Source organism: Odocoileus virginianus, chromosome 5, assembly GCF_023699985.2.
Source record: "Odocoileus virginianus isolate 20LAN1187 ecotype Illinois chromosome 5, Ovbor_1.2, whole genome shotgun sequence".
NCBI lineage: Eukaryota > Metazoa > Chordata > Mammalia > Artiodactyla > Cervidae > Odocoileus > Odocoileus virginianus.
This window is the reverse complement of record NC_069678.1, coordinates 82,984,743-83,008,341: the sequence shown is the minus strand read 5'-3', so window position 1 is coordinate 83,008,341 and position 23,599 is coordinate 82,984,743. Positions and strand designations below refer to the sequence as shown.

At 56.9% G+C, this 23,599-nt stretch overlaps 1 protein-coding gene across 13 annotated transcripts in view; it reads left to right on the top strand.

Annotated features, from left to right (window-relative positions):
- The first annotated feature begins 1,092 nt into the window (after positions 1 to 1,092).
- PTPRF (protein tyrosine phosphatase receptor type F) overlaps positions 1,093 to 23,599 on the top strand; it is an 83,949-nt gene continuing 61,442 nt past the window's right edge. For 5 of the 13 annotated variants that reach the window (XM_020914787.2, XM_020914785.2, XM_070468299.1 and 2 more), the window contains exons 1-3: positions 1,093 to 1,281; positions 8,095 to 8,171; positions 15,263 to 15,398. In XM_020914787.2, the coding sequence (XP_020770446.2) occupies positions 15,308 to 15,398 (91 nt within the window). In that variant the 5' untranslated portion in view covers positions 1,093 to 1,281; positions 8,095 to 8,171; positions 15,263 to 15,307. The remainder of the gene's footprint in view (positions 1,282 to 8,094; positions 8,172 to 15,262; positions 15,399 to 23,599) is intronic. The other 8 variants (XM_020914789.2, XM_020914788.2, XM_020914790.2 and 5 more) reach the window with 5 other exon arrangements.

Genomic DNA, 23,599 nt, shown 5'->3' with positions numbered 1-23,599 from the left:
GTTTGGAGTTCACCAAATTCCCATGAGTTAGGATCTGTAGTAAATCTTCTGGTAAGTTATTAGTTTAGCCAGAGATTTATAGGGTCAACATTTAAGTTTGGTATGAGGAGTCAGAAATTCAACACTGAGGTTTATATCAGGCTTGGAGGACACCATCAAGTGCTGAACTAAGGGCCAATTCAGGACCTGACTCAGGTCCACAGTTGGCATTGCTGATTTTGGGGTTGGCCAGCCTCAGGTTGGGGTTGACATCAGGTCAGAGGAGAGTGAGCATGGGGCTGCAGTGGATTTGTGTGGAGCTTCTACAAAGCCAGTCTCATAAATCTTAGGTTCCAAGATTACCACTAGAGGTGAGTCAAGTTAGGGTCTTAGATGGCCCCTCAAATGGATGAGGTCTGAGGTCAGTGTTTGTATTAGGGTCCTTTTCTAGGGACTCAATCCTAGTTCACAAAGTGTGTTGGTATTGCCCTGGGGCTAGGACTGCAGTATTAGTTTTATGGAAAGGCTTGGGGTTCACAAAAAAGCGCTGAGTAGCTACCATAGCAAGGTAGCTATTGGACTTTAAGGTTCACACAGGGATTGGGGCTCAGCATTGGTACTGGGGTCCATTTAAGGACCAGGGTTGATGCTGGGGTCACGATCAAGTAGAGGTGATAAAGCGGTTTTAGCCTAAGAATTGGTATTTCAGGTTAATATAAGGGTTCAGATTAAAGCTACTACGCGAGCCAATTTCACGGCAGATTTAGGGGTTTGGACTTACTATTCAGTTGGGGTGGGTCTGGGCTCAATAGCAGGTTCAGATCTCTACGGAGAGAAAATGGGGTCCTAGAGTAGTATCAGGTTCACATTTGGATTGGGAACCTCTAATAGGATCCGGACTTCGTATGAAGTTTAGGTCTGCCCATGCTTATTATTGGGGTTCCGGTTCTGTATTGGGGTCCGGGTCGGTTTAGACGCGGGTCTGGGTTGCGGTCTCGGGCCTACGCGGCTCAGCAGCTCTACGAGCGAGAGTGCACGAGGGGAGGGGCGGCGCCGGGGACGCGCACGGCAGGGGCAGGGGCGCGGGCGTGGGCGCGGGCACGCGGCTGGAGCTGGCGCGGGAGCGGCGGAATCGGTGGCGGCGGCGGCAGAGGCGGCGGCTCCAGCTCCGGCTCCGGCTCCAGCTCGGGTGGCGGTGGCGGGAGTGGGATCCGGTGGCGGCGGCGGCGGCAGAAGAGGAGCGGGAGCAGCGGCCCCAGCGGCTTGGGGGGGACATGCGGACCGACGGCCCCTGGATAGGCGGTGAGTGACCCCCGGGCCCCCTTCCAGTTCCCTCCGCATAGGTCCCTTTCCCACTCCCCCGCCCTCTCCCCGCGTTCGCCGAGCTGAGCTGGGGGCGGTCCCGGGGGGCTGGGGGCGCCGCTTAGGCCGGGCCGCGCCCCCACCTGCCGCGCCCGCCGCCTCGGCTAAGCGCCCCCACCAAGCCCGGCGGCTCCTCCCCGCGCTACCCCGCGACAGACGGGCCCCCCCCTCCACCACCCCGCCGCCGGCTGGCTAGCTCCCTGCCGCCCCTCGCCGCCTTCCCCTTTCCCCGCCTCGCCCCCTCCCTCCCGCCGCACCTGAGCCGCAGCCCGCGCCGCCCCCCACACCCCCAGCGCAAAGTTTCCCTTTTGCGTCGGGGCTCCCCCTCCTGGGTCCCGCCTCGTCTGCCCCCACCACCGGCGCGGACACGCTCCGGGGGCGGCCCTCAGCCTCCCACCGCCTCCCCAGCTCCAGGCGGGTCCAGGCCGCACCCCCGCCCCCGCCGCACAGGCGCCCCCTCCCAGCCGGCGGGGGATCCGCAGCCGCCGCGCCCCCGTCTTGCTCGCGGCCCGGGCGCACGTGCCGTCCCGGGGTGCGCGGGGCGCGAGTTTGGAAACCCCCACTCCCACCCCCCCACGCCCAGGTCGCCGGCGCGGGCTGGGGAGGAGCTGGGCCGGGCTGTAGCCGCCCCTCCCGGGTGCAGTGACCCGAAGGCCCTGGGGCGACCTGTCCCGTGAGGACGTGTCCACTCGGACCCGCTCCGGAAAGTTCACTCAGTCGCCGCCCGGCGTCCCGTCCCGTGTTGGTGTGCCCTGGTCCTCATCGCTGTGCCCGCGATCCTGTCTCGGCTTATTTCTCCTTTTCCCTCCGTGTTTCCGTCTCTCTACGCCCTTCAAAGCCTCTGTATCTCTGTCTCCCCGTGTCGCGGCCTCCCACTTTCAACCCACTCCACCCCCCCAAGCAATCCCGGGGTCTCTCTGCTGTTTGCGACTCCCCCCGGGGTCTCCCTGTTCTCTCTCGCTGGGTCTCTGTGTTCTTTTCCCCGGCTCTCTGTGCTCTTTGCCGGGTCTCTGTGTTCCTCCTCTTGGGTCTCTGCGTTCTTTCCCTGGGTCTCTCTGTGCTCTTCCCGGCTTTCTGCTCTCTCTTCCCAGGTCTCTCTGTGCTCCCTCCCCCATCTCTGGATCTCGCTTCCCGGGTCTCTTGTCGAGTCTCTTGCCGGTCTCTTGCTGTCTCTGTCTCCCACGGACTGGAATCTCTGCCGCCCCTTTGCAGAGACCCAGACCTCCTCCACGTTCCTCTGGAATGCTGCCCCTCTGGTTCGTCCACCCCAAGGTGGGGGAGGGGCTAGTTTTTCTCCTCTTTTCAACACCCCCCACCCCCCAGTGCAGGGCCCCCGAGATGGAACAGGTTGATGGGTGGGTGCTGGGTACCTGTCTGAGCTGTGAAATGGAAAGGAGGCTGCTGGCAGGAGTGGAGGGGAGGGTTCTCTGGATTCCCCTGGGGGCCCTGGGGAGCAGGCCCGGGAGTCTGGACTGCGGAAGTGTTGGTGATGAAGACTCCCTTTGGGCTCCCAGAGTGACCTGGTGCGGGATCTGACCAGAGAAGTGCATTGGGGTGGGAGGCCTGGAAAAGGATCCAGGGCTGGTGCTTCCAGGGGGATCCTCAATGGTGAAGAATCCCCCGAGAAGGCAGATCTGCTGAGGGATCCTTTGAGAGGCATCAGGCATCCAATGGGATCCAGAGCAAGGTTTTGTCAGAAAAATCTCAGGAAATTCTATGCTTGGCTCCTTATTAACTCTTGCTTCAGGGAGCAAGAAAATCCCAGTTTTTAACTGATGGTATGAATAAGCCTAGGGCTTCAGGAAGGCGCAGGTGAGCCTCCCCAAGTACAGCCCCCCACATCCACAGCCCCAGCCCAGGCCACACACTCACACTCCCCTATTTCCACACTCAGCTCACCCTCCCACCCCCACCTCCACTCCATATCCACTTGTCTCCCCAGTGCTCTCTCATTTGCACACTTGGGCCTGCGCAGCAGCCAGAGCTCCAAAATCTGCTGTGTTTGCACGCCCATGTCCCAGTCTGTGTGCTTGCTTACACTCTCACTGCACCCCTGTGCACAGCCTGGGAAGGGTGTGTGTACATGTGCAGCCTCGTGCATTCCTGTGCACATATTTTCTCGTATATTTTTGCCTGCTCAGTTTCCCCTTGTCATTGGAAACATCTCTGTAGTTCTGTTTGCTTTTCCTCTTCCCTCTTTTTTCCCTTTAAAAAGGAAATAGTTTTCATATTTCATATTTCATCTCCTTCCTCCTGTAGCTCCTGGCCTCCCCTCTGGTCAGCCTTGTGCACATAGTGAGCGTGTGTATGGTGTCCTGGCTTCTAGGAGAGGAGGCTAGGTTTGGGTGCTGGTGAAGCAGTTGGGGAGGGGGCTTCGGGGAGGGGGGCAGCGTTACAGTAAGAGCAGCCTGGCTACCTTACTTGGGAATTGCATTTCTGTACAGCAAAACGCTGGCCTTTGCTCTCTGTGCTCGCTCCACTCTTGTTCTCATCAGTCCTGACTGTGGAAGTCCATTACAGTCAGCGGGAGATAGGACCCCGACCTCTTCCTACAGAGGCTGTGACATACACTACAGCCCCTCCACTTTCCAGTTTGAGACCTTGGGGAGATCCTGTTCTCCCTGAGTCTCAGTTTCACCCCCTATAAGATGGAAGAGTCGTCCAACCCTAGCTGGGTGCTAAGGCTGTCGTGGGAATCCCCTGTGTGGCAATGTATCAGCAGCAGTGGTGATTGCTTCCCGTGTGACTGACACTGCTGTGTGCTTGGGCCAAGCTTGCAGCCAGGGCCCTGCCCTTGAGAAGCTCGTGGTCCCTGGGGGAACAGACTGCATCATGAGAATGCAGAACAACTCAGTAACCTCTTATTGATTGCCGACTGTGTGCCAGACTCTAGGCTAGGCACTTTCAGCTGGGCTGCCATGCTTCCTATGGGACTAACTGCTGTGTAGAAGAGGCAGCCCACTCCTTAGGAACTGCTGAGGTTAAGCCCAGCATCTCAGCGTCACCTAAAGCAGCCACCATTCTGAACCGAGGTTAGAAGATTGGAGGAGTTCACCACAAGTTCAGAGATGAGATGAGTCCCAAAGAAGACCAAGAAAATGAGCTATCTGAATTGGGTTTTGAGGGATGAATAGGAGTTTTCCAATTGAAGAAAAGGCACTCCAAGCAGGAAAAAAAAAAGTATGTCTAGACACCCAGAAGTCTTATCACTTGTGGTGTGTTCAGAGATAGAGCAAATCTAATTCCCTGTTAAGTAACTATGACTTTACTCTGAGAACACAAAAAAGGGAAGCACCAAATAATTAAAGTTTGAATGAGAGGGAGAGGTGTGTGGAATGTGCTGTGATCAGATTCTTGTTTCCAGAAGAGGAATCTATGGCTGCGGGAAGTAAATGGAAATAGGATACCCAGTGAGAAGAAGGGTGAAGGTAAGTCAGATGAGAGAAAATGGTGGTTTGGTAGCATGGAGCCATTTACAAGGCACACATTTATTAGGACAGGATGATTTATTGGATGTGGGAGTGAGGGAGAGGAAGGGGTCTAGGTTCCTGGGAGTGACTGAATAGGGCTTTCACTGAGCCAGGGACTTGGGCATGAGAGGTGGATTTGGGGAGAGGCAGATAATAAGCTCATGGTTCAACCTTTTGGCCTTGGAGATACTTGGAGCATTTGAGGGTGAGATGAGGGGGTCTTTTAGGAGGGAGATGTGTGTGAGAATCTGGAGCTCGGGAGAGAGGTCTGAGGAAGGACGAGAGCGTGTTAGAGCTGTGCCCAAGAGAAGACAGCCTCACTGGTAAAAAGTGCAGGCTCTAGTTTCAAACTGCTGGGTTCAAAACCACTTAATAGCAGTGTGACCTTGAGCAAGTTGCTTAACATCTCTGAATTCATTTTCCCTTTTGTCAAAATGGATATAACAGAAGTCCATGTCTTGTGCGGTGGTTAGAAGGTTGAAGTTAATATGCAGAAAGTGCTTAGAACAGGGCCTGGCATCTAGTAAGTATTGCTGTCTCGGTGTTAGCAGTTCTTATTGTAATAATCATCAAAGCAGGCGATGCAAACCCACCCCATCAGAATCACAGTGGGAAGGGCTTTTAAAACTCTTTGGGCATCTGCTCACCTAAAGTAGCTGCAATTCTGAGCTTTGGTTAGCAGGCTGGAGAGTGCCTAGCCCTCAGCCCTCAGTGCCATCCCTCGGATCATGTGTGTTGCTCAGGTGTATCTGACCTTCAGGTGGGTTAGTGTGAGAAGACTAAAGAGGGTGAAGCCCTGGGGAAGAGACGTTGGGAACGGGTGGAAGGGGATCCTGAGAAGGGGCGGCCTCAGCGTGTTGGGTCCCCTGTCTCCCCACCTGCCCTGGCCGTGGGCATCGGGTGAGGTGTCTGCGTCTGAGGTCCAGATGTACTTACTCTGTCCCCAGTGTTCAGATCTGTGAACAGTGGTTTTGTTCCCTGGCAGTGTTTCTGCTACTTCTGGGGACTGTTCTGGTGCAGCCACAGGGGCTGCCTGGGAGCTGCTTGAGAGAAGTGTCCGTTCTCCTCTAGACTTCAACTTGCTTCTGGTCCTGCTGCCAGGCTGGCTTCCAGACTTGGCAAATGACAGAGAACCCTGCCAGGGGCCAGGCCTGGCTTGGTGCCAATGCCTGCTCACCTGATCCTGGTCACCAATGCCAATCTCACTCCTGAGGCCTTTGTGGATGCCAGCTGGTGATTCCTAACTTGGGTCTGGTACCAGCCAGGCCCTTTTTGAGTAGCTTCTCCAGTTGGTCTCCTGGGTGTGCCTGGCAGCCCTGGTTGGTGCTGTGTCTGCGAGCTCTGCAGATGACCCTGACGGGTGATTCTGATCACTCTCTTAGGTTGTCTTGGGCACTGGTGGTTCCAGGTGCTATTGTAGCTCTTCTGGAATCCTGTTTGTGCTTTAGGGTCTTTCCACGTGCAGGGTTTTCTCTGCCTCTTTCGTCTGTCCTCTGACCCACCTCCAGGCCATTTGGGGCATATCCCCCTCTATCCAGGTGTGGCTCCTGCTCAGCTTGGGTCCAAGCACCAGACCCAGTGCTCCTGGTGTAGCCTTGGGCGTGGTCATAGTGCAGCTGGCTTGGGGGACCCTCCCCATTCTCTGCCTCAAACTCTGCCCCAGGGTCCCTGAGCAACGGTGGAGCTGACAGCCTCACGCCTGGCCCTGTGAGGCCCCAGCGGGCATCCCCAGACAAACGGGCCTTTGAGTTTGGGACATGGAAGCTGGCTTGTTTGGCCAGACCCACCTGGCAGCCTGTGCTGGGAGCAGGGGCCACAGGGGGCTTTGTGGAGAAGCCAGTGGGCTGGGGCCGGGAGCGTGTGACCGTCCCGAGGCCCAGGCCCTTTGGGCTCTTGGGGGAGGGGGCAGTGGATGTAGGAGAGGCTGTGAGCTTCAGGGTCAGCACGAATGGTCCTGGGCTGGCCAGGCCTGTCCTGGTCGGTCAGGATGGGCCTCTGGCCTGCGGACAGCCCCTGTGTTGCAGAGGTGCTCAGTCTCAAGTGAGGCTGATTCCCAGGTGCCAGGTGTGGGGGGTTGGCCTCGGGGGGGTTCCCTGACCCAGTCCTGTGGGTCTGTTTGGGGAGGAGCCAGGATGGAACTGCTGTGTGGGGCAGGATCCCTGTGTGCGTGGGGGTGTGACACCGAGGAGAAACCCGTGCAAGGTGTGGCCCGAGTGGCGCGGGCAGCAGGGAGATGGTTGCTGGGCAGTGGGGAGGGGGCTGTGAGAGCTGTGGGCAGGTCAGACCCCTTCCCCGATCCAGGAGGGGACTCACGCCAGGTAGGGGCTCAATAATGGTTCTAGAAGGACAGGGCCGGGCCCTCTCACTGTGTGTGTGCCAGTGGAAGAGGCATCCAGGGGCACACCTTCATTTTAGAAATTATAGAGCAGCACAGAGTAAAAAATAAACATTGCTTCTGAAGCTTCTTTGAAGGCTCCGTGGATGCTGGCATGGTTCTTCCCAGGTGGGGCTGTTTTCCGTGAACTCATTCATGCGTCCGTCTGCCCGGTCAGTGTATATAGATGGAGCACCTACTATGCGCTGGCCTTCTACTGGGAGCTGGGGACCTGGAGCTGAACCGGCACGCACCAAGCTTATTACGGTTGTGACTCAGCGGCCACTCAGCAATTGTGTAAATAAATAAATCATCACATCTGTGGTCACTGCTCTGAGGCAAAGTCCAAGTGTGTAGCCTGCACATCCTCCCTGAGAAAGTGCTCTTGGCTCTGAGAGCTGAAGGATCACTGGCTAGAACAGGCGGGGAGTGCAGTCCTGGCAGTGGGGCAGGGCACAGGCACGGCTGAGAGGCTGGAAGAATAAGGCACAGGTTGAGGATCAGAAGAGGAAATAAATTGTCAGGCCTGCCGGCTGGCAAGGGACCACAGCCAGATGGGGCTGCAGAGGTGGGTGGGCAGAACTGCTGTGCTGGAAGGTCACGCTACGGAGTTTGGACACGAGTTTTTCTCCTGAGGTCAGGGACTTGGTCTGTGTTGTTCACAGCTCTATGCAGGGTGTCTGGGAGAAAGCCTGGCACATAGTAGGTGCTCAGGAGCCTGGAAGGAGTGAGTGAATGAAGCGAAGAGATAGGCATTTTTACTAAATGGGGATTGTCCTGCTTGAACAGTCCCATAAACTGCTTTTTTTCCACCCCCGCATAAACACATTTTGAGTGTCTTTCTGTGTCAATACATGTTCTGCTGTGGTGCTGTTCTTAATGTTTCCTCATCCTTTTTCCTCTTTCCAGGAAGGAGCGGAGGCCCCGGTGCCCTGCCCTCACTGCCGGTTGTCCAAGAGTGACTGGTGTGAGCAAGCAAAAGCCTGGTGAGTGTCCAGCCAGGTTGGGGCCCTGAGGGCCAGGCTGGGCAGTTCAGATCTAGACTCAGATTGGTGGAGAGCTATGAAAGGATTGTTACTAAGGGACATGGTGATGCAGTGTGCATGTGGCAGAGAGGTGATGGAGGCCTGGACAAGGAAGGCAGTGGTGGAGGTGGAGAGGAGGGATTTGAGTGCTATTTAGGGAGACCGAGTAGACAGGACATGGTGAAGGGTTGAATGTGGGACAGGAGGCGGAGGGAGGTGTCGCGGATGGCTCTCGAGTCTCTGGCTGGAGTGGGTGGTGGAGGTGGCTGGGGAATGATATACAGCTTGTCAGCTGCTGTAGGTGTGAAATAGGCTTCTGGGTAACATTGCAGGACTTCCACCAGGATCTCTGTGCTTCCCATTCACCATATTTCTGTAGAAAAGACCACTCCTGTTGACTGTAGGTTGTGGAAGAAAGAGCAGGATACTCACAAGATCTGGGGCCCATTCTTCCATGTCTCTTTGAAATCGACTTCTATCTGCTAGAAGCCCAGAGCAGAGTTGCACGGAAAGAAGTTGGAGGGTTTGGTTGCAGTTGAAGTGTGTTGGGCCTTGGATGTCAGACTAAAAGATTCTTCGCTGAGCATGATATGAAGGCACTGAAAGTTCTTAATCAAAGAACCTGCATCCACACATTCATCCACCCATTTTCCCATTCATTTGCTCATTAATGAAACATTATCTGCATCTTTACTGTGGGTTAAAAGCAGCGGACAAAGCTGAGGCCCTTGATTGGATGTGCGTTTCTGTAAACTGAAGGGAGCGCTGGTCTGTGTGCAGGAAGGGTTGGAAGGGAGTGACCAGAGGCTGGAAGCCCACTGAAGACATGGGTGCTGATGAGATCTTCCTAACATGGTGGTTGTTGGGGTGGAGGCAGGACACATTCAGACGTATTGACCAGCTGCACAGGTGGGATGAGGAAAAGGGAGAATTTGAGGAGGCCTGGCTGGCCTGGGTGGCTGGCCGTGGTGGTGCTCATCGCTGAGTTGGGGACCTGGAGGAGGGGTTGGGGAGGATGGGTTCCAGCTGAGTCTGAGTCCTCTGCAAGTGCCCTGAAGGCAGAGCCCATGACTGTCTTGTTCATCACCCTGCCTTCTGCCAGGCCCCCCTGGACGGTTCTGCCTGATGGCCAGTGAAGAGGTCTGTGGAAGAGATGGGTTTGGCTTAGGGAGGGGGAGGAAATGAGCACATATTGGGCGTCTGCTGGGGGCCAGGCCCTGTGTGTGGTGAGGTGGGCTTTGGGCATCTGTAGAAGATGCAGGCGGAGAAGGCAATGGCACCCCACTCCAGCACTCTTGCCTGGAAAATCCCGTGGATGGAGGAGCCTGGTAGGCTGCAGTCCATGGGGTCGCTAAGAGTCGGACACGACTAAGCGACTTCACTTTCACTTTTCACTTTCACTTATTGGAGAAGGAAATGGCAATCCACTCCAGTGTTCTTGCCTGGAGAATCCCAGAGACGGGAGCCTGGTGGGCTGATGTCTATGGGGTCACACAGAGTCGGACACCACTGAAGTGACTTAGCAGCAGCAGCAGCAGAAGATGCAGGGGGAAGGCTGTGTCACTAGTCAGAAATTTCAGATGGGGAGGATGGGTATGGGTCACCTGTCCATCCATGGATTATGGGTCTGACCTTCCTGGGAGCCCACTCTCACCAGAAAAGGGACCTGAACATGGAGCTCTGTGTCCTCTGGGGAGGCCACTTGCTGATGGCATGTGCGAAGGGGTAGGACTGGGGTGTGCTATATGGCTGTGCTTCTGGAGGCAAAACTGACTGAGAGGGGGCAGGCAAGATGCCTTGAGATCCAGAGGCCTAGGTTCAGCTAATGTAAGAGTCAAGCATACCTGGGGTCCTGGGGCCCAGGGTACTCATAGGGACTGGGTTCTGGGGCAGCAGCCAGGGCAGGACCTAGGGGATATCAGGGGACGATCTTGCTGTCCGCATTGGGGTTTCTCAGCCTCAGGACTGTTGACATTTTGGACCAGATACTCCTTAATTTTGGGGAGCTGACCCGTTAATTGTAGGATGTCCAGCAGCATCCCTCATTTCTTCCTACTGTGTCAGTAGCACTTAACCCCCTCCCCCATCAATCAGAACTGTCTCCCCCTGTCAGACAATCAGAACTGTCTCTAGACATCGCCTGATGTCCCGTCATGGGGCAAGATCTCCCTGGATTGAGAAGCACGGGTCTGTGCCACTTTTTGCTGCCTTCACTATGCTGTACAAATCTGAAAAACCGAGGAGGGCCACTCAGGGAAGATTCGCAGTGATCAGCCACTGGAGCTGAGTTCTGGTCGGTGAGTAGGTTACTGGGCCAGGAGAAGGCCTTTTTTCCAGTATAGAGAACAATGTGTGCAGAGGCCTGGAGGCACCACGTTGGTGAACATTAACCCAGGGGAGGCTCCACTCCCCAGAGGAAGGAGGCCAGAGGGCTGGTGGCCTAGGAGTTATAACTGTAGGAAGCTGCCTCTGCTGGCCCCTTGGTCTCCTGCCCCCAGTGCTCAGCCTTTGCTGGAGCTTGCACCTCCCCCAGCGACTCTGGGACAGTCTTCCTAGGCTCCCCATCCACTCACAGAGGAGACTGAATTGCTGAGGGCTGCCAGGGGGTCAGGGTCCCAGCTTCCTGGGTGGGGGTGCTGATTCTGGCTGTGCCACTAGACCCTGACCAACTAGCTGGAGGAGCAAAGGCGGCCTGCTGCCGGCCGCCTCCTTTCTCGGGGCCGGGGTCACGGAGCGGCTGAGACTGATTTATTCCCGTCTTAATCTGGTGGTTGGTTTGGTGAGAGTTGGAAACACATTGGTTTTCCCTTCCCAAGTGTAACAAGGCCTGTTTCCGCCTCCGCGGCCGCTGCTGCAGTGCCACGCGATGAAGTGTCCAGGACGTGACAAAAGGGCTCGGTTAGCTGCCCGCCGGTGAGAAGATGAACAGCTCCCGGCGCTGCCCGCCCTCACATTCCTCTTGCCCAGGCACTGGCCTCTCCCCTTGGCCAGCCGCTCCCTGGGGCCCTGCATACCCCTCTTTCTACTAACATCCTTTCTGTGGCCCCAGGGCCCCCTGGGAGCCAGAGTCCTGGCCCAGGGAGGAAGTAGGGAGGAAGCTGTAGGAACAGGTGGTATTTGGAGACTAATTAATATTTGTGAATAATAACACGTGCCCAAGGGAAACAAATCAATCTGTGTTTGCATATTCATGAGGAGGCCTCGGAATGATCCCAGCTGTTCTCCAGCCAGGGAACCCCCCCCCTGCCCCCACCCCACCATGGCTGGCGTCACATGGTCTCCCTGGGGCAGCCCCCATTGAGGCCGGCATCGGTGGTTGGCTGCATGGAGGTGGCCTGGCCTCTGTTTACAGGCCTGTCTGTGATGTTTGTGTTCGAATCCTATGGCTTGGTGTGGTGCCTGCTCCTTTCTTTTTCCTCACAGCAGAGATCCCCAGGCTCTTCAGTTTCACAAACCAGTACAATTTCCAGAAGGACTTGGAGGCCAGACATGGGGTTAGCAATTTTTATTTTGCCAAAGTAAGGACATTATTAAAAAATAACTGGTATCTGCTATTCCCCATCACTTCCTGTAAGAAAGGACATTTTAACACCAAGGACAAAATTTCAGAATAAAGGACAGTTCTTCCCAAGAAAGGGCAGTTGGCAGCTTTACACTGATGTAGCGAAGAAAAAGGATATGTGAAAACCATTCTGAGTGTGGAAAAATGGCATCCAGTGATACTGTACGATAGCATTCAGTACAGAATTGTTTTCCTGCCCAGGTGTGTCACTTGGTAGAACCTATGGTCCGCAGTGCCATCCAGAGATGAGCCGAGTGTGCAGGCGCTCAGGCTGTGTTTTCATCTCGGCTGTGAGAATCCAGGCTCACCCAGCCATGGGCAGAAGTGGACACTCTGCTCTTAATGCCACTGCACTGAATTCAGAAAGTTCTCGGCTACCCCAGCCAGGCGGGCGTCAGTCCGCCTCCCTACCCTACTCCCCTCCTGCCGTCTCCTCAGGGGCGACCGTGAGCACTCCGGGGCTGGGGGCAGGGTCAGTGTCTAGACCTGGGACCTGGGACTCTGATGGGACTTCAGCGCAGGGCCCTGGAGCTGGGAACAGCCTGCACCGCCTGATACTGGGGTGGGCTCTGTGCCCAGAGTCAGGGCAGAGGCAGCTTGCTCATACCGGGAGCTGGTGAGGGAGAAGCCCTGGCCGGGACAGCTATGTGCTGGCTGGAGTAATTCCCTGAGAACGTGTCTGTATTTTGTGTCACCATGTTTCCCCATCACTCGAGGTGTCCCCATGTCCATGGACTGCTGGGAGAAGCTGTCTTGGAGGGAATGTCATCTTTTCAATGTCTTCACCTCTGTCTCTCCTCTTTCTGCATCAGACCAGTGACCTAGGCATTCCAGACCCAGATACGCAGGACAAGCCAGGAGTCCCCACGTCAGGGCCAGTTGTCTTTGTACAGTGGCGGTGAACTTACCAGAGGCCCACTTTCTCTGACACCCATGGCCAGAATCTCATCCAAGAGGATACCACATGATATCTGCTCTGGAGTAACACCCCCATGATGGCTGTACTGGGCTTCTGTGACTCAGCAGTAAAGAATCCAGCTGCAGTGCTGGAGACTCAGGTTCAATCTCTGCATCAGGAAGATCCCCTGGAGAAGGAAATGGCAACCCACTCCAATATTCTAGCCCGGGAAATCCCACGGACAGAGGAACCTGGTAGGCTACAGTCCATGGGGTCAGAGAAGAATCAGATATGACCAAGTGACGCTGTGGCTGTGCTGGGGACTGACACCCCATGATATTGATAACTGGTGTTATTCCTCTGTGATAATGTACCTTGGTAATATCCATCGGGCAGCTGCACACCCATGATGTCTGTCCACACTCACATGGCGTCTGGCCAGGACAGCTCCACCTCCATGATGTCTCTGCCTGGGTGATGCACTGCTGTGATTGCCGTGCCAAGGCAGCTACAGGGGATTACGGCTCAGTGACCGTTATACTGGGGAGTTACACTCCATGGTGGTGGTGCTGTGCTGTTACCTCCACAGTGTCTCTCCTCTGCAGTGTCATCACCTCTGCATCCATGTCAAGAGAGGCGTGTGTGTCTGCACTGGTGGTAGGGGGGACAGGTTCACACCTGGACTGCTTGTACAGTACCTGGGAGTGAAACCTCTGGGTATATCGTATTGTTGCACTCCATGATGTCAGTACTAGTCCCCTCTGCCCCGTCCTTTGGTGCAACACGCCGCTGATACGTGGACCAAGGGTGCAGGGTGGTTTTATGAAGGGCCCATACCCCCATGACAGCCCGGCCCGGCAGTTCACCACCTGATGTCTGCTGGGAAGTTGAACGCTATCATTGGTTGCAGTGCTGCACGACAGTGCCATGGTGATCACGCCCAGACAGACAGGGCCTTAGTGATGCGTGATCTCCATCCCAACTTGGCTATACAAGGCATTGCGGTGGGGATGCCCTCTGTCCTGGTCTCAACTACCTGAGTTCTGTGATCATTGAACAGAACCCCAGGTGTGTGCTAAATGGGGCTGGATGCCTACCAGGCTGCTTCAGTGTTCTTGCTCTTGCTGCTCAGCCCATCTCAGACTTTCGGTAAGATCTTGGGACAAGAGACATCTCCCCCCCGCTTTCCCCTTTGTGGGCAGCCCCTACCTCAGTTCACAGTCCTCCTGCTTTGTGCCAGCACCTTTGCTCACTTCCTGCCCTCTGCTCTTCTGAACTTTGTCCCGGTTGAGACTAGGGTCCAAGTTCCAGGGCAGAGCAGAGCCATCTTTGAGTCCTGACTCTTCCTGTTACCAGCCCTTGCACATTCTCTCACCCTGTGGGTCAGCTGGGTCTGGTCCCCACTCTCCCAGCCGAGTCTGTAGGTACCACTGTGGGGCCCCGAGGGGTGTCCACCATCACATGTGCCCTGTTGTATCCCCAGGGCATGAATGAGGGACTTTGTACACCAGCCCCTGTCCCAGAGCAAGGTGTGAGTTGAGCGGGTGGGCATTGGAGCAGACCTCCTGCAGCCCCCTGAATGGAAGCCGTGGAGAGAGACCCTCGGGAGCGCGCCATCAGGGCCGGGGAGTGACAGCAGTGTGTCCGTACCATCCAGTGTGACCGCGCCGAGTGCTCCACATAGGTGCCAGGTAGAGAGTGTGTGGAGGGCGAAGGGGCACACCCAATCAAGGAGCCCTGTAAGCAAAGGCCTGGGGGCATTCAGACCATCCCGTATGGTCTTCCTCTGCCCAGGTTCCTGGCTCAGCCCCGAGGGCAGTTGTGAGTGAGTCGCCGTCTGAAGCTTGCACTGCTCTGGGCCACTGGGGCAGGGCAGAGGAGGTGTGGGGTTGACGCTCAGGGTCCAGCACCCCCAGTCCTGGCCACTGGGGCCTCCCTGTGGTTTCCCTGTAAAGAAGGTTGGTGCCATGGGAATTGGGTAGGATGAGGGTGGCCAGGCAGGGCGGCTGCAACTCGTCCAGAGCGCGTCCTGGCGAGCCCAGACAGCTTGTGGCTTTGGCTCCAAGCCTCTGATACCTGGATCCCGTCTGCCACCGCCAGGGCTGTGCTCTGAGGCCTGTGCCCAGCATGTGGGCTCTGCTGGGCAGAGGAGGGGCAACAGGATGCCCCAGGAACTCCGAGTCTGCTAATTGCTCTATCTCGGTCTCCATCTCCCGCTGTGTGTCTGTGTCTCTTGGACCCGTTTCCCTGCCCCAGTCCCCTCATGGAGGCGTGTTGGAAACTCTCAGTCCAGAATGGAATGTCCCTGTGCATCCTCTGGTCTCAGTAGCCCCTACCCCCTACTCAGGTTTAGAGAATGACCTGAGGGCCTCTCATTCTCTCCCTACATGTGACTGGTGGGTCACCTTGGGGTCTCCAGGGAATCGATGAGGAGTTTGGGTTTGCACAAGGTTTGGAAGGTCTGGCTGGTCGGGTGGGGGTGTCTGTTGAACTAGGTGGTCTTGGTGGTGCGTGGGAGCCAGGAGGTGGCGTGCGGACAATGGGACATGGGTGGATACCAGCCAGTTAACTCTGCCCTTCTCTCCGTCACAGGTTGATTATCCCAGCCTGTGGCTGGCCGCGGTGCTGGAGCCCCGGATGGCCCCTGAGCCAGCCCCAGGGAGGACGATGGTGCCCCTTGTCCCTGCACTTGTGATGCTTGGTTTGGTGGCAGGTGCCCATGGCGACAGTAAGTCTGGCCCCTCAAGGTGTGGGGCCTCCCAGATGGAAAGGATGCATTCTTCCTAGTAGGACTCTGAAAGGGGGGATGGGACCAGTCACCAGGAGAGACAGGATGGCTAGATACACCTCCAGACCTTCTGTCCCAGAGAGGCCGCCTGCTTGGAGCACCGGCCTCCAAGGAGAACCCCAACCCTGTACTTCCCAGGAGCACCCTGTGGAATGCCCGTCTGTCTCTTAAGGTGCTGTAGGGTGGGGCATGTGTGAGTGTGACCCTGTTTATGGGCTGGAGGTGAGACGAGCCCAAGATTCGTGTGGTCACAGATGATGTGCTCAGGCGTGTACTGTGTCCGCTGCTGTGGACTTGTGCAGGAGGCACAGTGTGGGTTGCACCAGGGGATGGTGTGGGAATAGAGGGGCAGCACACAAGGAACATGTGTGGATGTGTGAATGGGACACCAGGTGTGTGCACAGGTCCAGGGAAAGGTGAGAAGGGAGCCACCATAGCCCTTCCCCTGGGCTAGGCCCTTGTAGACACTGAGCCCTTGCTTCCCTCCCCGGCTTCAAGGCAGAGGGACATCGCTGCCCCCAGCCCCTCGGCCCTTAGAGTGGGGGGAGATTGCACTTGGCCACAGGAAGCTGGACTCCGGCGCCCCTCCTGTGTGTTGGGGGAGGTGGGATTGTCCCCTGCCCAGATCCAACTCAGAACTTTGGTCCCTTCCTGCCGCCCTTCCCCCTGCCTGGCACTAGGAGACTGGCCGCAGCCGCCCCGTCACCATGGTTACCACTGCTTGGTTACTGGTGGGAGGCGGGGCACAGGGCAGATTTAGCCAATCTGCACACGGAGGGGGAGGGGCGAGGTCGGAGCCAAGGTCCCTGGGGAACGGGGCTGTTCCCATCCTGTCCGGAGCCCAGAGGTGGCCCAGGGCCAACCTGGGGGTCAGCCGGCCATAGGTTCCCCCAGCCCCCTCTCCCAAGTATCTGGGTGCAGAGCTCTCTCCTTGCCCCACCCAAGCCCTTTCTCCTAAGGGCTCATTAATTATTCAGGACCAGATCCTGGAGGGGGTGGGACTGGAGAGCCCCGCCCTTTGTCCGCCAGGCTGAGCTGGGTGGGGCTCGTAGGGCAAGAGGGAGACAGGGTATTCCTCTCGGGGTGCGGGGAGTGGGGTGATGAGAGCCTTAAGGTGCTGGTGATGAGAGGGCCAGGCTAGCAGGAGCAGGGCAGGGTAGGGTCTGCTGGAGAGAGCTGGAGCCTGCAGGGACAGCCTGGGGTAGAAGTCACTGGGTGTGACTCTGAGATAGCAGGGAGGCCAAGGCTCATCAGAGTCAGCCCCTGGACACTGACGTGCTGGCCTCGCTCTGGACACTCTTAGGGCCTTCAAATGGGAGCTTGAGAGCAGAGGGAGGACCATCTGCTGGCTGTCAGAGACAATACACCTGGGAGTGAAACTGCCTCCCCTCCTGCTCAGACCCAACATGCTGGAACCTGTACCCACACCCTCATTCCCCCAGACCTGCCCATCTTTCTGTGTTCTCTCTCCTGTGAATGGCTTTCCCACCCACCCAGCCACCCAAGTGAGAAACCTGGGCCTCCTCCCACTCTCATACCCACATCCAATCCATCACCAAGTTCTGCTGTTTCTCCCTCCTGAATATCTTTGGAATGCATCCGCCTCTCCCTCCGCGTCCTCATCCAAGCCAGGCTCAGCGCTCTCCGGGGCTTTTGCAACCTCCTGGTGGCTTTCTGTCTCCAGTCTCTGTTCCATGGTGGGAGTCATGTTGCAAAATGAAAACCTGATCATGTCGTCTCTCAGTTGAAAATCCCTCGCTCTCTGTTGCCTTTAGGATGGAGCCTTGGGGTCCAGACCCTGCATCTGTAAGCCTCTGCCAGCCTCATCCTTCACCTGCCCCATCCTTCACCACGCCCCGCCGTGCTGACTTCTCAGTTGCTCCCTGCTCCCTGTTTCTTCTGTTTCCTCGGATAGGAACCCTCTTCCCTATCCCCTTCACCTGACGATTTCCACTCACCTGGAGCCATCACCTCCTCCAGGAGCCTTGGTCATGTGCTGCTCCCCTGAGCTCATGTGACTCTCTGTCAGGTCTGCGAGTCCCAGGGGGTCAGACCATTGTCCAGCTCAGGGCCTGGAGTTTGGTAGATGAGTGAATTGGAAGGGTGGAGTCAGGCCTGAACCCCTGGTAGGAGCGGAGTGGAACAGAGCAGAGTCTAAGAACCTCCATGCTGGTCTCTTAAGGACCAGAGCCCAGAGACCACGGTCTTGAAGGTAGAAACCAGCTGGAGATGCCAAAATAGGTGAGTTGAGTTCTGCTCCCATGCAGAGAGTGAAAGAGGGGCATGGGCTGGGGGTTGTGATGACCTGACCCCTGGAGGTCTCCTGACCCCAGGAGGCAGGGTCTGCCTCACACTGCACAGACATTTGGATCTGTCCCCGCCCCCACACCGTGGCCAGCCTTAGGTTGGGCCTGGGAAACCTCTAGCCAGGGCAAGCAGGCAACGTGGACAGAGCTGCTGCAAAAGGTAGGGCAGGCATCCCAGAGAATTGACGACCGGAGCAGTGGAGCGCGGAGCGGACAAATGTGTTTCTATAGGCCTCTTAACGAGACAAATGAATGGGGGCCCTGGCCTCTGAGGGAAGTGCAGGGAAGAGGGGCAGAGAGGCAGCTGCCAAGAGTTAGCCCAGAGGCCCCGAGTCAATGCCGAGTCAGCTCTGGCGGGGACCTGGGCATGGGGCTCCGGGGCTCCACCAGCCGGGGCTTGTGTTTCTGAAGAGGGCAGCTTGTGGGGCCAGAGGTGGTCCTGAGCAGGAAGAGGTTTCTGCTGATCCGCTGTGTGCTTGTCAGGTGCTCAGTGGGAAGAATCCACACAGGCCTGCGTCTGGAGCCTGTGGTGGGGTTACTACAGCGTGCGCTGTGCTGGGGGTGGTGCTGGCACCCCCAGAGGTAGGGACCTAAACGTCGTGGGAGGGGGTAGGAGGCTTCCTGGAAAACCGGGGCCCTGAAGGATGAGTGGGCATTTGCTAAAGGAGGGGTGTTGCCTAAGGAGATGAGATGGGGGAAGATGCAGGAACGGGCCTGGGCTTCTCCCTGGAGCCCATGCGAGGACCACCATGAGGACTGTCTCCCTTTTGTTCCCAGACAGCATAGGCCAGTTCAGTTACTTGGAATCATAGGAGCCCAGAGCAGGTTGTGGAGAAGGCAATGGCGACCCACTCCAGTACTCTTGCCTGGAAAATCCCATGGGCGGAGGAGCCTGATAGGCTGCAGTCCATGGGGTCGCTAAGAGTCGGACACGACTGAGCAACTTCACTTTCGCTTTTCACTTTCACTCATTGGAGAAGGAAATGGCAACCCACACCAGTGTTCTTGCCTGGAGAATCCCAGGGATGGGGAAGCCTGGTGGGCTGCCATCTGTGGGGTTGCACAGAGTCGGACACGACTGAGCAACTTCACTTTCACTTTTCACTTTCACTCATTGGAGAAGGAAATGGCAACCCACACCAGTGTTCTTGCCTGGAGAATCCCAGGGATGGGGAAGCCTGGTGGGCTGCCGTCTATGGGGTTGCACAGAGTCGGACACGACTGAAGCGACTTAGCAGCAGCAGCAGCAGCAGAGCAGGATGCCTAAAGGCTAGAAGTATAGGTGGGTGGGTAAAATCCTAAGTAACTGGGGATGTATCTTTCGCCACAGCCCCGACCTGGTCTGTGGAGCTGGAATGGGGCAGGCTGGGTGCTGTACGTGGTTCAGCGGTGCCTTCCCCACCCCACCCCCGCCATCCCTGGGGAGGCCAGATCTGGTGGCCCGTCTAGACTCTGCCCTCCGTGGAACTTCCGGCAGGTTGCTTTCCCTCTCAGGGACTGTTTTCCTATTGCACAATGAGGATAGTCACTTCTACCTGGAAAGGTTAACTGAGGTCACATGTTCAAGGCGCCTGACGCTTCGTACGTGCTCCTTCCATCCCAGGCCATGACCTGGAGCTCCCTGTGTGTCCCCTGGGAGCCCAGGGTTGTCTCTGAGCGAACTTCCCTCCCGGGGATGCCAGAAGTGGTCACAGGAGCCAGCGTTAATGAGTCCCCAGCTCATTAGGCTGTTCAGGGCCGGGGAAACCCGCCTCCCTGCCCTCCCTTACAGCCCCTGGCTGCTGCCTGTCTGTGTGCCTGTGTACAAGGGGCTGCAGGGAAGGTACAAAATAGCAGTCATCTCCCTGGGGAGCAGCCTCAGGCAGCTCAGTTTGGCTGGACCCTGAGCCTCATGGCCCCCCGGCCAGCCCACTTGGTTCCTCTCTTAGGTCACTCCCTCCCACTTGCCATGGGCTCAGCTACCTGAGAGTGTCCAGGGCATAGGCCCCTGGGAGCTGCTGCCCAAAGGCCTGGGCAGCCATGACTTCCATGTGGTCAGGGAGGGGTGGGTGTGAGGGGAGGTGGCCCCACATTCTGGTGGGGCAAAAAGCCCCTCCAGGCACGTGTCCTCAGAAGTCCTGTTCAGAGCCTCCCTGGACGCCAGCTCTGGTCAGTACTGGGCAGAGTGGTCAAGTCACTGAGGTTGCCTGCCTGCTTGGAGACCTGACCAGCGACTATAGCCCAAAGGCTGAGGGGCACAGAGCAGGCTCTCATAGACTTAAGAGTAGGGTGCATGAGAGGGACTGGGCATATGCAAGGCAAGGGGGATGCCCGTGGGCTTGGGTGGGATGGCATCGCCACAGGACCTGAGCTGTGTCCCGCAAGGTGCTTGGCCTGTGGCAAGTACTTTTTTTTGCTTTTTGTTTTTTGAAAGAGTTGAGAAAGGTGAGCCCGGAGAGGGTGGCAGGAATGAGTGTGGGAAAGGCAGCAAGGAGACAGGATTTGTGCTCTCCAGAAGTCCAACTGGTGAAAAGAGGCGAGGGCTTGGCAGAGCTGTGGGATGAGAGGTGCCCTTCTGTGGGGGTGAGTGGGCTGAGAGAAGTGAGGGTCTGGTCTGATGAAGGGGAGAGACCTGCCCCCTGGATTGCCCCGGGCTTGCACACTGCCAGTCTTTGCTGGAGCCTGGTGGGTGGGTGGGCTGGGCAGGGCCCTGGCCCCTCTCCAGCCTCCTCAGGAGGTTCCGCCTCCTTGAAGGCCCCAGGCCTTGGGCACCGTCCAGCCTCCACTGTACTCAGGCCTTCCCCTCTCTCTCTCTCTCGTGACCTGTACCTGGCTGCCTCCCCAGCGCCCGGTTCTTTGTTTGGCGCAGAGGCCCCACCCCCAGGCACACTCACCCAGCCGGCCGTCTGGTTCAGCAGGTTCCAGCCTCTGGTTTCTGCAGCCTGCAGGTTGAGGCAGGAACCAGAGGGGTTCCACCCCTGGCTGCTCTCCCCAGCAGATGTTGAGGGCTCCCCAGTGTGGTGTGTGAGGGGCCCGAGGCCTCCATCCTACTCCGCAGACCTTCCCTAATGGTCGTCAGGTCACCTCCCTTGTCCCCCCGCCCCCCCCCCGCCCCCCGCCACTGCCCTGTGCCAGGAAAGGGGTTGGCGCTGGGACAGGGAGGGAATCAAGGCAGGCAGGTTTCTGCCCTGCCCAGGGTTATTGTTCTCTGTCGGGAAGCAGCCATGAATCAAATACTCCTCCACAATGTGGAGAAAGTGATAACCTCACACGTGTACAGAACAAACCGTGAGCAAAAGCAGTAACCTCACACGGGACGTAACAAACCATGAGCATGGCTGTGAGAGGCAGAGGGGAGTCACTGGAGAGCCCCAAACGCAGAACTAAGCCAGTCGAGGTGGAGGCGACAGCAGGGAGGCAAGGAAAGTTTTCTGAGGAAACGATGTTTAAACTGAGATCAGAAAGGTGGATAGGAGACAGTCGGTAAAGAGGTGGTCTAAGAGGTAGGAAGAACAGCTTATGCAAAGGCCCTGAGGTGCAGGATGAGCATTGCTCATCCAGAGGATGGGAAGCCAGGGCTCTGGGGGGTGTAAAGGGCTGGGGTCTGACCTGGCAGGGCTCTGTCCACCACGACAGGAGTTTAGGTCTTGTTTCAGAAGCCGTGGGAGACTTCTAGAGGGTTTTGATCAGGGAAGAGGCTGCCACTTTGCTCCGGCTGCTGAGGAGGACAAGACTGGAGGCAGGGATGCAGCTGGTTAGGTTGGCGCAGTGTCCAGTCGAGGGAGGGTGTTGTCTGGACTAAGGTGGTGGCAGAGCAGAGGGAGAGGGGAGCTGCAGTCTGGAGGTGAGGGGGAGGGGTGTGCAGTGTGCAGAGGGGTGGGCAGGAGACCCTTCCCCACCCCTGAGTGTGGGAGGAGGGGCCCTATCTGAGAAGACCTGACTGAAAGGACCAGCGTACAAAGACAGGCTGTGCAGACCGGGAGTGTCCGGAGCCTGCTTTAGAGGGCAGTCGGGGCAAGTGAGGCAACCTGAGGTTCTCTGAACCTTTGCGCTGTCCCCGTGTCCCTCTGGCCCCGAGCAGGTTTGTGTGTTACCCCAGCAGGGCTGCCCTCGCCCCCTCTGGGTACTCCTAAGTGCAAGTCAGGTAGGTCCCCAAGTCTCCCTCCTCCAGGGAAGCCCTGAGCTATGCTTAGGGTTTGGATTGCTGGCTCAAACCCTGGCTTTACACCAGATCAGTGTTGATTTATCTGTTGTTTGACCTTCTGAGCCTCCATTTCCCCATCTCTAAAAATGGGGATGATAATACTACTGGTGCTAAAGAGTGTGATAGCTGCCCACAGGCGAAGTCCACCACGTGTCCAGCTGTGGGAGCAGCCTATAGACATCATCACAGTTTGTCTGCACAGACCCCTGCCTCTAGCACCGTTTAGCAGATGAGGCTCAGAGATAGTTACTGGCCTTTCTTGATAATTACACAAAACCTGCAGAGCCCGCTGGACCCTGGGGTACTGGGTATGATGGACCCCTCCCTGCTCCCTGCAAGGCTGCGCCTTCCCAGCTCTGCGCTGCAACTGTCACTCCTGAGCCTAGTGGTTGGTCCCCAGACCCTTCCCCCCTCGGAGACGCTGCTCCATCTGTTGTCCCTCTTCTCTGCACTGGATCAGCACCTTCTCTCTCTGCTGCCTCCTTCCCAGCAGCACTTAAAGACCATCTTTCGAGCTTCCCTGGTGGCTCAGTGGTAAAGAATTCGCCTGCCCGTGAAGGAGACCCAGGTTCAATCTCTGATCCGGGAAGATCCCACATGCCGCAGAGCAAATGAGCCCATGTGCCGCTAACTATTGAGCCTGTGCTCTAGAGCCCGAGAGCCTGAAGTCTGCTCGCCCTAGAGCCTGTGCTCTGCAACCAGAGAAGCCACCGTAGTGAGAAGCCCATGCACCACGACTGGAGAGTAGGCCCCGCTCTCTGCAGCTCGGGAAAAGCCTGTGCAGCAGAAGACCCAGCACAGTCAATAAATAAAATTGTTTTTAAAAAGTACTGTCACATCTTAGGAAAAAAAGAAGAATGTAAAAACCTCCCTCCCAATTTTCATCCCCTCCGAGTGCCACCTTTTCTTTCTCTTCCCTATCACAGCCAGTCTCCTTTGAACAGTCACTGTATTCTGCTCTCCACTTCTTCACCCCCAACTTACTCCTCAACCTTCTTTGGTTTGGCTTTGGCCCCCACCACCCCCCTGACTCTGCTCGTGACAAAGCCTCCAACTACACCAAGGTGAACTGTTTCTGCCAGGTGTTTTGGAGTCAAACAGGCTTGAATTCAAATCTCAGATGTGCCGCTCATTGGCTGTGTGACCTTGGGCTAGTGACTTGACCTCTCTGTGCCTCTAAACTGGGGACAACAAGCAGTTGAAGACTAAATGAGATAAAGTACCGGGTACAGAGTGGGATTATCATCATTGCACAAACATGTTTTTGTGCCAGAGACCAGGCCAGGCCTGGCCTCATCAGTACTGAGCAGGTGGTCTGAAAGGTCACTTCTCACGGTATCAGCCTTCCTGGAGCTGTTCATTGGCCTGATTAATAGGAAATGGATCCGCTGTCGGGATTAACGAGGCGTTGCTACATCTTAATGAAGGCCGGGTTTCCGGGATCTCATGACTGTGGGTGGTGGGATTCCAGGTCGACCCTGTTGTATATCAGAGTGGCGTGGGTGGGCGTGACCATACAGTGTCCAAGCCCACTCCCTTCTCCCCCTCCCACTGCTTCTTGGTGGAACTTTGGGGAGACGTCCAGGCCGTCAGAAGACAATCACCCAGTCAGTGGGAGCTGGGTGGGGAGGGTAGATTTACAGGAAAGCATT